Source organism: Anas acuta, chromosome 11 (assembly GCF_963932015.1).
Source record: "Anas acuta chromosome 11, bAnaAcu1.1, whole genome shotgun sequence".
NCBI classification, from domain to species: domain Eukaryota; kingdom Metazoa; phylum Chordata; class Aves; order Anseriformes; family Anatidae; genus Anas; species Anas acuta.
The window spans coordinates 3,699,588-3,713,047 of NC_088989.1; the positions used below are offsets into that span (position 1 = coordinate 3,699,588).

General features: G+C 38.2%; 1 protein-coding gene across 2 annotated transcripts in view; it reads left to right on the forward strand.

Annotated features, from left to right (window-relative positions):
* LOC137862385 (contactin-3-like) overlaps window positions 1-13,460 on the forward strand; it is a 96,800-nt gene that overhangs the window by 74,848 nt on the left and 8,492 nt on the right. For both annotated transcript variants that reach the window (XM_068694384.1, XM_068694385.1), the window contains exons 9-13: window positions 156-306; window positions 7,262-7,389; window positions 8,795-8,970; window positions 11,933-12,050; window positions 13,247-13,405. In XM_068694384.1, the coding sequence (XP_068550485.1) occupies window positions 156-306; window positions 7,262-7,389; window positions 8,795-8,970; window positions 11,933-12,050; window positions 13,247-13,405 (732 nt within the window). The remainder of the gene's footprint in view (window positions 1-155; window positions 307-7,261; window positions 7,390-8,794; window positions 8,971-11,932; window positions 12,051-13,246; window positions 13,406-13,460) is intronic.

The window sequence follows — 13,460 nt, forward strand, 5'->3', positions numbered from 1 at the left end:
TAATTGCCCAGCAGAAGATGTGTTTGAATTATCTAAATCATTCATGTTTTTAATTATGTTTGGAAGTTGAGAAGTGTCATGTAAGTGCTAAGTAGTGATATCATTAATATAATTCAAAATGCTTTATTTCACTGTTAGTATCCCTTTTGTTTTAGCTTCTGCTCCAGATTTTTCCAAGAATCCAATGAAGAAAATGATTCAGGTTCAAATAGGCAGCACGGTTGATTTTGAATGCAGACCAAAAGCTTCCCCTAAGGCCAAATGTTCCTGGAAGAAGGGAGGTGAGCAGCTACACGAAAATGAAAGGTATTAAGTCTATATTGGTTTATTTGTTTTAAGCTTACAAATAGTGTTTTTAATGTCTTTTTATGCAATAACATCATCTGTAGATCCAAATAGTTGTGAAGCCTCTCTGGAATCTGCCAAGCTGGGGGAGCTTTGTTGTTTTTTAATTGTCATTATGTCTGAGCACTGAGAGAGCATGTATATGGCTTTAAGGTCAAGGGCCAGCTTTTAATTTCAGTGTAATGTAAGGTTTGGCCTCATTTTGAGAAAATCAGGTACTGACAGAAAATCTGGAAGGGCAAAGCCTATAAAACAGTGCTAAAAGCCTTCAGCAAAATTCTCTGAAAACACTGGCAGGGAGACGGATGAGGCATATTACAGCCACGATGATAATGTGGCCAGGAAACAGCAAGAAAAAAAGAAATAAATTTCCAGTTGGCAAAAATTAATAATTGGGAGGTCTAGAATAGCACTCTTACCATTCTAGTATTTCGATTTTTGCTGTTCTGCTACTGTGTTTGCTTTTCTGGGGAAAGTTATTACAGAGATGACTCAAAGTTATAGATATATTTTAAAAGATACATGAAAATATGCAAGGTTCGCTATGTAATTGCAAGAGGGACCTAATGAACCCAAACAACTGAGCTGAATGGTGACAGATTAGCGATGTCTAACCTGTGTACAGAAGTGTAACATCCTGTACACATACACTTTGGAAAGAAAACCGCTTCTATACAAGTATAGTAAATTAACTGTGCGCACTTAGGAAAGTGATACAAGTATCACTGTGTAAAGGTGGGTGTAAGGTTGGGGTGATTTGTCAGCTTTCTGTCTGAACGGACACCGGATCTGGTCTTAAAGGTTGCTTTGAATTGCCCTTCAAAAGCTGTACCCCCTGATTTCAGTCATGGCAATGGCAGCAGGCAAAAGCAAGTAATGTTCAGTTTCAGAAAATGCTTTGAGCACACATAATGCTGCCTGCTTACATTTACGCATTTGCTTGAAAACACAAATTAGGGCTTTTAGTTCTGCAAAGTGCAGATATTTCCAAAATATGTCCCAAAGTGTTTCCCACTGTATTTTTGATAACACACTATAAATGGCTTACGGAGGGAACATAATAACAAGCCAGTACTCCTGAATTAATCTAAATGGAGTCCACTTTCCTTCAGAGAAAAAGGAGAAATGTGATTCTTTGCAGAAAGCCCTGTAGTTCATTACTGTCTGCTATGGATAATTACAATTCATTAATTCCTTGCAGTTCTACAATTCTTCCAATTCAGGAATGGGTTTCCAATTAGCAGTACATTTTTCAACCATTAACTAAATTTCTAAGGGCGAAGTCTGTATTGGGGGTGTGTTGGGGCAGAGAGTGTCTTTTTTAATTGCAGAGAAAGGGATCGGTGAGTTCCCAGAAGGGATAATGCAGGGCACACAGGACCAGCATGCTCTTTACCTGGGAGAGGCAGAACAAGCTTAAGTGCATTTGGACCTCAGACCTACAGTAGCATTCAGGCTCTCTCATAGAGCACTCCTTGAGAAAGATATTGAGGGAAAGGATTTCCCCTCACTTCACAATTCCCATTTGCATGTAGAGAGCAAGCAGAGAATAATTCACAGTCTTAAGAGCGCAGCAGGGAAGTTGCTTCCATCCTGGAAGTTGGCTCCTGCAAGGGAACAGCTCTTGCCCTGTATCCCGAGTAGATACATACATTTATAGTTCCCCAGTCCGTTTGTCCTTGAGCAGTTAAAACTCTATTCTTGCTGGCTTGGTAGGTTTGCTTGTGGTGTAATGGGCCTTAGTATTTGTTGTACGGGATGTTACGTTTCACTGGGGATACTGAGCACATTACTTTTGTAAAGCCTGAAAAATCTTCATTTTGATGGCACTGTTGCTTGTATTTTTAATTTATTTTTAAATGATACTGCGTTTTTGGTATGTAGAAGATTTGGATAATGACTCAGTAAATTTTAATTAAATGAGCTGAATCTCATATATCTTGTGAAGAGGAGAAGATATAAGTCAAAATGGATTTGTGAGCCTCTGGACTGAGAAATAGCTCAACATAAAGAATACAATCTTGCTTCTTGTTAGTTTTGCAAAATATGTGACTTTTTTTTAGAATATCTTGAATAAAGAAAGCTAGACAATGAAGAACAGCGGAATGTAGACAGCATTAATGTGCATGGATCACTGTAGAATATGCAGAAGTAAAGGCAAAAAACAGGAATTAAATGAATTGGGTACTAAAGCAAGAAATACCTCTCTCCAAAATAGTTTTGAACCACTGAAATAAATCATTTTGGATGTAATGAGCATGATTATCAAGAATTAGCAATAATTTTCTTGTCTTCAACGATTCCAAATCAGGTACTGAGTTTAGGATTCTGTGATTATCTGGCACAGGTCAATTTTTACCCCGTATTAATGGTTATTGTGTGTATTGCCATACTAGGAGCCACTTGTATTTACTTAGGCTGTTCCTTCCCAACCAGCTCATATAATACGGCCTTTATTTTTTTTCTGTAAAGTATATTATATCTGCAGTCATTAAACCTGGTGGTTTTTACTGTAAATAATTCTGGGGTGGATTCTTCTGATGATAGACACAGCCCCCAAGGTCTCTAGGGGGACAGACTTGCCACCTTCTCTGTTGAAAGTTGGCCTAAGACACCCCATCTCCTAATGGATGGGCTTTTATTTTTCTTGTATCCTCCAAAAAATGAGTATTAGATGTTTTAACAGAGGTTAACTGCACTTCATGTTTAATTTGCATCTCCATCAAAAACGTAAGGCACTAAAATATGCTAGGTCCTAGATAAATAACCCATTTAAAGATTTCTTTAAAGATATTTATATTATGTTTTAATATCTGGCTGGAGGAAGATTAAGATTGTGAGATGATGCAATGCAGTATTTCACATGTAAACAAATCTAACTTTATTCCTAGATCTTTCTAAATTTACCAAGTGAAAAAAAAAAAAAGATGAAAAGATACTGCAAACTTTAACTTCACTAAGAAGCATTGCAGTGCAAGTCTCTCAAAATAACTTTTAGTTTTAGCATCTTTAACTACAGCAAAATGATGTCAAATTAAGGGGGAAAGAAAAGAAGAGGAATTGCTCCTGATAAGATGTTGCATAAGTCTTATAAGGATCAGTTACTGGTTTTATCATCTCTGCAGTTTGAATTAAGTATTTTTACTTCATTTTGCGTTCCAGTCTAAAACGCTGTGATCTGGAAAGCAACACATTTACTTACCAGCACTTCAGTAAGAGCTTATTTTGGCTGGCTTTCTTGTAAAGTAATCTGGTTTAATTTAGTTGGAATTTGCTCGATATATAAAAAGCAGTTTTGACCCACTTTTTTACTGATCCTTTGTACTGAAGAGTTACAAACTGGAAAGTAATACATTTATGTTTGGTATCAGATTAATGAAGGTCTAAAATACTTGGCTTTTCTGATGAATAATCTGACAAATATAAGGCAGTGATTATTTAGTTTAGCTTTATCTGTTATTTTAGCAATAAAGTATTCTCATGGGAAGATAAGAAGATTTCCATTAGTTAACAGTTGCATTAATGACACCAAATTTCAGGTGGCAGCCTTGACTCAGAAGAGCTGGGATCTTGGATCCTGAGGCTTGTGCTGTCCCTCAGTAGTGTGTGTGGTTGTACTGCACCAACATTACCATTTAATGGGCTTTGATGAGTAAGGTAAAAATATGTAAGGCTCTAGATAATGATGTCACAGTTCTCTAAGCAAGCAAATACGGGGACATGAACGTGGAATAGCTGGAATGCTCTTACAGACAGACAGTGGGGTCAACAGATTTCAGATTGGCTTCCTGGAGCATCGCTTGCCCTCTAATCCCAGATGAGATTTGTCTCAGTATGTGAAAATATTGAAAATAAAGTGCAGTCCGTAACAATAGTAAAATAATTTATCAGTATTAGAAGTGTGTGTGCTTGTTCCACAGTTGGATCATGGTCATGGTCAGTTGTGACTAACGTAACTGATACCAAGTGATAATCTGGGAGTAAAACACACCTACATACTGGGTGGAATTAACAGAGACTGTAACCTCACTAAAGTCCCTCAGCTGTTTGGAAGGCCTGTAGTGCCAAGTACACCTTCCTAGTTTAGAGGGGGCAGGAAAGCTCTCCTAGTTTTGCCTCTCAAGTCAGGAACTGCAGGGTCCTAAAACTGGCTAATCCCCCTCCCATTCTTTTGACCTCAGTCAAGGAGCATAAAAGAGTGGGCCTGAGTTAAGACATGCAGCTGTTGTGGGTATTTTTTATGCCATTCATTTGACTGTTGGAGAAAAAAGTCTTCTCAAAGACTGATTTCCCACAGGTTTGCTCAAAAGAATGATTTCATTTTTGTCAATCATGTTTTGATCTGAGGAGCAGATAGGTCCTAAATCAGTCTCCAGTTATGCTAACACATATGCCAAAGCATTATTCAGCCAATTATCTTCGTTTTACAGGGCTACAAGTTTCTGCTGTTTGCCAGTGCATCGCAAATATGCAGGTCATGAAATTCACTTTGAAAATTGCTGGCCTTTAGCAAAATGTATTGGAAAAACTCTTGTAGATACAGGGAACACTAAGGGGTGTATTATTTTTCTGTGTTAGAAATCTAGATCGCTTCCTGGCAGCAGGCCAGCCGCAGTCTGTTTGTTTTGTAACAGCGTGTGAATATCTAATAATTTTAAGTGTACTAAAAGCTTCAGTTTCTCTAATGCTTCAGCAGGAAGGGGTAGAGCTATTTCTGGGGTTTGTGTTTTCATAAGCTGCGCTGCATGTACTGCTTTCTATTTGAAAAAGTAAAGAGTTGCTCTTTCCAATTCACCAGTAAAGATTTTGTTTTGATTATAAAATTTTTCTTGAATTGATTTGTTGGGGTTTTTTGCTTGTTTATAACTCTGAAAACAAAAAACTTGATTCTTAACTCTGTCTTGGTTTTAATAAGCCTATTGCTTCCTTACTTTAGACAAGCTAGGCTTGAAGATAGCTCAGAGCACTCCAAATGTGCTTTGCTTTAATTAAACAATAGGCATTTTCTATTTTATACCCATACTCTATTTTTAGTTTGTTTGATCTAAGGCATTGTCAACCCTGTTGTTTTTTTTATTTGTTTTTAGATTTTTTTCTGCTGGAAACTGTTTCAAAGTAGATGATACAATACAAGGCCTTGCAGGATATACAGGTAGCTAGAAAGTCCAAAAACTAAGTAGCTTCCTTGCAATCATAATTTCAGTCCAGAAAGTCTTCCCAGTCTTGCCCTGCAGCCAGTGCTGCACTTCCCTGCTCGCGTTACCCTTCATCAGCTGGCACAGCACAGGTAGGTTCATGCAGCACTGCTCATGCTGAGCTGGGAGGTGCAGCGTGTGAGTGACAAAAGAGCAGGGAACTCATAGCTTCAAACGGGCATCCTGCTTAGCCCAGGCTTGGGACAGTTTTCAAGAAGAAAGGCAGGGCTCCCAGTTCCCAGCTAAACGCAGCAGCCTTCTTAGCTACTTCTTGTAATATGTATTTAAGTGGAGAGGACTGAATCTCAATTGGGACAAATTATTGATACAAATTTGCCTCACGTATACTAAAAATAAAGCAGCAGGAGTGTGTATTTAATTCTGTACTGAATAAAGCAGCAGGTTAATAATGAAGTACATGCAAGTGAGAAGACGAAAAATCCACATGACTCTTCTGAAGAGGGAAGACAGCAATGTGAAGTTCCATGGCGTTTGCCGCCTGCTCCGATTATACTCATTCTGACAACTGTGTAAGACTCTCCAACTAATGCGGTTAGAGGTTTGCCTCGAGTATTAACGTTGTTTGCTGTTCTGTTGATTCTGTTTAGCTAGACGTGGGGTGTTTGGGACGTTTCCAAAATGCCTGCTAGCTAAGGTGCCTAGGGACCTGACAGCATAGCCTTGCCGTGATTCATTTGATGCCTTTGAAATGGATTGGTGTGATTTGAGATAGAAGCTCTGAAGCTCTTTTGGCTCAGGTGTATCAGGAAACCGTTGTTTACTTTTTTTTTTTTCTTGCAATTATTCTGAACGTTTTTATATACGGCTGGTTGTGTAGCTGCTCCAGGTTATCTCTCGCTTGGTGGAAGGTCCTGCATCTAAGGATATGACAGATGGGAGGCCCAGAAAGAGGGAATTAAATTAACCTTACCTTTAGGTCCTTACAGCACTGTTGTCTGGGATGTCAACTCTACTACTGGGACGTTGGTGCTCTTAAAGTCTATATCAGTAATGCACATGTCCTTCGGTTTACAGTTTTAGGAGTGTTTCTGTTTTGTTCCATGCTATCTGTCCACTGGGCATGATTCTCACTGCCTGAATTTGTTCGGGGTGGAGGGAATCTTTTCCCTCAAGTCCCCCCACAAAGCACACCTCTGTCTGCAGGTCACTGCTACATGCTACAGCATGAAGTCTGAGCCTGCTTTCTAAACAAAACCAAAGTTTATACTTGCATGAGCTCAATCCTGCTCTGAGGAGTCAGTGGTGCAAATGAGCTATTGACTTGTGTGAGTCTTGTACATGTGAATACTGGAAAGTGCAAAATGTGGATTGCTTATGAAAAATTGTATTGTGTCATCACCGTGATGATAGAGTTATTTCAAAGCTGCCATGCAAGACTGTAAACAACATGATGCAGCTGAAAATTATTCCAGTTTCACTTGGTACAGCTGGAAAAGATGAAGTTAATGTGGGGTCTCTCTCAGGTACGTACACAAGTACTTATCCTAAGCATTGGTTCTCCTGGTGCCCAAAACAGGAACTGAAGGAGGGGTGCAGCTCTGTTGCGTAACATCAGTAACAGAGCATCAAAACTTCCAAACACCAGCTTGGTAATTGATGCGGTTTGATCTACCTGGCATAACAGGAGGAGTGTTCAGACATTGTGTCTACAAACCAATGTGGCAACTTACAAATCTTTTGTCTTTTAAAATCTCTTTCAGAATCACGTTCCTAAAGGATGGAGGACTGAGAATAGCCAACGTGACAAAAGTTGACGCTGGTAGTTACACCTGTGTGGCAGCAAACCAGTTTGGAACAGCCAGTGGGACGACAAACTTGATAGTTACAGGTGGGTGAGCTGGACAGGGAGGGAGTCACCTGAACGATGATTTACATTGAACTACAAACTTTGCAACAGAAGTCTGCAGTGATGTGAATGCTGTTTCCTCTTTGAACGAATAACTAATACACTGAAAAGTAAACTGTGAGAAGATATGCATTTAACAATATATAAAAAGAAAAGAATAGATGTTTGATCAGTTGACAGGAAAGAGACTGAGGGATGGTCTCTCTTTGGCAGAGATGTTTCTTAGCCCTGGGATCTCAGGTCAGGAAGTTCTGAATGCTTTCCTCCACTCTTTTACTTACCTAAATACTAAACAATTGAATTATACTTCTAAGTACTTCTTAACTTATTAACTTGTTAAAAAAAAAAAAAAAAAGACAATTCATGCCAACCAAAAATATTTAAGGTCATTATACAATCTAGTCTAAAAACCTCTTTAGCGCTAAGGAACTATACACTTACTTGTTTATGGAAAAATATATGGAAGAAGCTCCAGCTGCAGGACTGTTCAGGGACTCCACAGGCAGTAAAATAAAAGTCTTCAAAAGCTAATTGTGTATATAATTACTGTTAAAAGGGTTCTTGCCCCTTTCTCCAAGCCATCCATTACTAGCTGCTGTCTCAGATACTGGATTAAAAGGACAAGTGGTTTGTGAAGTTTAGCTGAAGACTGACTTTTCTCATGATGTTATTTTCTGAAGATTGGAATATCTGAATATTCTCCAGATGCAAAATTATTTCATATCCTACTGCATTACATATCTTATGTATCTCATAGATCCAAACAGAATTACTCTGTTTAGTGAATTAACAGCTACAGATTTTCAGTCTGTTTCTAAATGATTCATGCCTTGTTATATACAAATAATAGAATTATGTACAGAGGATTTATGGAATGAAATTTATTTTTTGCAGTATTTACAGTACTTGATATTTTTCCATTATTATTATTCAGGAATTGCAAGCAGCTATTCTTAATGACAGTATTTATGTTCGATATAATATATGGGCCCAAATATCCAATGAATCCTACCCTATATAGATTTCCTCTAGTTTCCAGGTTTTGTTAGCTCTTCTTCCCACTCCCACCTCTTAATTTTCCCAATGGCTGCTGCTACAGCTTCCTGTTCCAAAACTTGTGGGTTATTGCTGAGATCCACACATGCTTCTGAATGGTAATTTCATTGCTGGGGTTTGCAGTGCATTTAGCTTGGTAAAATAAAATCTACCTGGTAAATGTGCAGTGACGCAATGCTACAACAAGTGAGGTCAGTCAGTGGCATTTATAGTCCAACTGCATAATTCCAAGTGACAGTCATTAATCAGGTTTGAAGAACATGGTAGAATTAGTAGCAGGCAAAGCTCAGTAATGCAGAAATCCAATAACTGATATTTCTGCTCTCAACAGAGCCAACAAGGATTACTTTGGCACCTTCAAACATGGATGTCACTGTTGGAGAAAGTGTTGTCTTGCCTTGCCAGGTTCAGCACGATCCTATCCTGGACATCAGCTTCACGTGGTATTTCAATGGGACGCTCACCGACTTCAAAAAAGATGCCTCCCATTTTGAGAAGGTTGGAGGGGTAAGTTCGAAACTGTCTCTTCACTCCCTTATAGATGTGTGCAGCACAAACAGGCACACGTTCTTTTTTTCAACATAAAAACATATTTTATTTTAAAAATAAGATGGTTCTTCTCTTTTGGGCCTGTAGAACATTCTTCTATGTTGGAGAGAAATTACTAATTGAGCTAGCTGGCTGCACATAACTTGCTGTACAGACACCTAATGTTTAGACCTGAAGTACTGTAAGTGCCTACCTCCGTATCTGAGTCGGTCCCTACATGATTTTCCAAAGATCACATGAAACATAGCAATGACAGATTAAGGAACTCAACTCAGATTTTGTGAGCTCCAGCCAAAAACCTAATCAAAAAATCACATCTTTCCTTACTTTTTCTACACTTCTGTCCCTAGCGTATTCCTCACCATTCTCTCTGAGCCTCCCCCAGTGAGAGAGAGAGGCCATAGATCTCATTAAGTATTTCTAATGTAGGATGAAGCAATGCTGCTGGTGGGGGAATGGTTACAGTAATGTTTTTCAGAATGTAGCTTTCTAATCAAAATATGAAAAGTTAAGCATTAAGACAGATGAAAGATATAATCAATTACAGCAAGGGGCCTTATTTCAGTGCAAGCCATGGCCAAGTAATAAAAAGACAGGCAGCTGAGCATCAGCATGAAACTGGTCATTTTAAGCCTTCATAAAGTTTTTTTTTTTCATGTCTTGCCAGATCTTATGTTCTATAGGGATAGCTGTGGGTTACACACTTCTGTCTGTGAAACTCTGAAATTTCAGCACCTAACTTTTTTTTTGCCTGTAAAACATCAAAAGATTTAGCATTTAATCAGTAGGCACCAAACACACAGGACTGTTCCACAGCTTGCAATTGATAAAAGCACACCTGCATGTGGAGATGATGAGATTTCCTTGTAAGAGCCATGAGATGTTCGTATATCATGTACATTTTGATAGAAATGTTTCTAGAATTACAAACTGACCATCTGTCATGCTGTAATGGGAATGCTCAGATTTCATAGCCCGTTACCTTCCAGTATTGCTACATGGCCTTTATTTATTTAGTAATATTTCCCCCCAGCTGTACTCTTGTCGTGTATACAAATAGTGCTACGAGACAGGAAAGGTTAAAAACATTCAGGAACCTCAATCTTACCATTTTATTGGCTCAGTTAAGGATTCATAAGCTGACTGGAAAATGAAATATGTATTCTCACTAAAAATTCCAGCTTTTTTTTTATTTAAACAAACACAGACATCATTCCAAATCAAAGCCAAGTTTACGTTCCCACATCCTTCCCACAACAACAACAACAAAAAAAGCATCAAAAATCAGTTTTTCACAGAAAATTCTCAGCCAGTCCTGAAGAAAATTTGAGAGTGAGTACTGACTAACTCAGACCTCTGAATCTGGAACGTTTTTCTTGGGAGTTTGTCATGAGGGACAGAACGAGGAGTTCTTATCAAATACAGAATATTTAAGAGATTAAAAAACAAAAGTAAAACTATTTGCGTAAAGAAGGGATTGAGGCTTGTAAGTAGAAAACTAGCTATGTTACTACAAAACTATTTTGTAGACTTTGTCAAGATCCTACTAAGGGTGATGGAGTAATTTCTTGTTGAGTTGCATGAGCATCACAGTAAGTAAATAAGCCTAAGTAAGTCACAGTGCATATTTGTTAAATGAAAATACCTGCGTGTAACTCAGCTTTGTTGGATAACATGGCAAAAGGAAAATAATTTTTCAGTGAATAGATTCCTATGTAATGATGTCTTGGATGTCCCTGGCATGCATGCCTGAGGTCCCCAACATGTAGTTATTAGTGGGAACGTTATGGGATCACCACGTGGTCTTGCAGATGGTTAGAAAAATATAGGATGTAATCCTGTCGTACTGGTCTTCTTTGTTAAACAAACAATTTATACAAAGGGGATGGCAAAGGAAGCAGATTCCCAAGTAGTTCCTGGTATCACCTGCTTGCACAGCCCGGCACTGGCTGTGACATTGTTATGCAGTCAGGAAAAGCAAAAGCAATTCTAGCAAGTGTTGGTACTGCGCGTGCGCTTCTTCTTATTTGTATTCCATCTAGCATGGAGAAAGGAAGGTGACCTTACTGTCACCTGGACTTGTCCACACTGACAAAGATTTAATCTGGCTAGGCAAGAATGTGGATACTGCTAATGGTCTGCAGAGCCATGAGAGGTGAGAGTGCCTTCTTCGTTGTATTTTTTGCTGCTGCACACTTCTCCATTTTCCACAATACTTTGGGATGCTTATAATTATTTATATCCATAAATAATTAAAATGCAGTGTTAATATTTCACGGTTTTTATTTGTTTGTTTTAATTTTAGTAAAATTATTCTATTTGACAGTCCCCTTTGCCCAGATTTTAAACAAGGTTTGCTAAGTGTAGTACATGTAGAACATGATTTGCTTGTATCTGTTGCTGATCATTTCCTGAATATCCAGTTCCAATCAAGTAGATAGGTTTTAGATTGCTTTCAACTTAACTTTTAGGGTATTGTAAGCAATCAGTGCTGGATTGTCCTCTAAATGCTTACATCTTTGTTTTCGTAGAAGACCTGGCATTGTATTTATATTGTCACGCATGGAAGGGAAGCAGGCAGAATTGTTTTCAGCTTGTGAGTGAGACATACTAATGCGCAGCCTACAATTTAACTACTGATGTTGACATCAGTGAACTAGACTCAAGCTCAAAAAGAAATGCTTGTGACAAAATGGCACAGGTGATTTGCATATTGTTAGATTTATTTGACGTAATGGCATTCTCCGTGAAAATAAATTATTCTTGAAAAAATAAGGATGAAAACAAAAATACTTTCTGCCTAATCATTTTAGGGCAACTTTATCTTCAGCTATTTTGGTTGATATCTTCTCCGCTTGCAAAATATGAGCTTAAATGAATGACCTTGTGATTTAATATTAAGACCTTTGTATTTTGACAGAGTGCATCAGGAGATTTAATGATTAGAAACATCCAGCTGAAACATAGTGGAAAATATGTTTGTATGGTGAAGACAGAAGTGGATAGTGTAGCATCTGCAGCAGACCTTATAGTACGAGGTAAATTTCGGCTTCGGTTACTGTAAATTGTATTTTCTTACTGTTGTGCATTGTAGATTACAGAAACCACTGATGATGTAGATTACAAAACCAATTCATCTGTGACTTGAATTATGCGATTCTGCCTTGCAGTTAGAATTTTAGCTCAGTTTGGGATGAAGCTTGTTTTTTTCCCAGATAAATTAATATTTGAAGAATATAATAAATTTTGACGTCGTATTTTCTCACTGACAGTCCTTCAAGTCACTGATGAGTGGGAACTCAGCACTGGCAGCTGTGATGTGGTTGTGAGTTGCTGTCTCTGCTAAATGACTGAATGGGGTTGGTGACTCCATGGTCCAGCATCCTTCCCATGAAATGGGCATCTGCTGCCAAAGCCTAGGAAGGGCTTTGTCCTAGGGACACACTGAAATTTGAAGTATCTAATGCAGGGTTGTTTGTTTTTCCAGAGCAGGAATGCTTTCAGCTAAGCTTTCTGTAGCTTTCATTGCTGGTAATGCAGCTACATTTGTTGCAAGAGAAAATCTGTAATCCAGGAATGGGCAGTATGCAATCATTTATTCCGTGTATTTTAAAATATGTCATGTATTTTATAATTGCTTTTGTAGTTACTTCAGCTCTGTTTGCTTGTGCAGATGAAACAAAACCAGCATTTTCCCCTAGGCTGTCCAAAACGAGGATTTCTCCAGAATGCAGCAGGACACTTGCCTGACTGAATAGCTGCTTAGGGTGCTGCTCAGGTGGTCTGCTGAAAAATTGCTACAGCACATCATACACTAAAACAGCCGTAGATAACAAATTGGCAGACTACAGAGATGTAATAGTAGATTAAAAGAGGGTATCAAGGACCAAAGTAAAAGACAGACAACATGGAAAGGTACAGAAATCATGCTGAATACAGGTTCTTGAACTAAAACAAAAACCTGTCACCTGTAAAGTAGTTTAGGGTTACTATTTCAGAATTATTTTATCAGATGCAAGTTTAGTGAATGTTAAAAACAACATATATATATATATATATATATATATATATGTATATATATATATATATATATATATATATATATTCTTATTCCAAGCTAAATTGTTTTCTTCCTTGCACAGTATTCAATACAACGGGAATCCATACTGCGATTTTAGGGATTTTCAGGGTACTGGTTTTACAAAATACTTTCTCTTTTACAATCTTATCCTAGGCTCACCTGGGCCCCCTGAACATGTGAAAGTGGATGAAATAACTGATACCACAGCTCAGATCTCCTGGCAAGAAGGCACAGATAATCACAGCCCAGTAACCACATACACCGTACAAGCAAGAACACCTTTTTCGGTTGGCTGGCAGCGAGTTACAACAGGTAAAACACAATTCTTGTTACAAGTTCTATTGGAATATGTTCGACTAGGGGACAT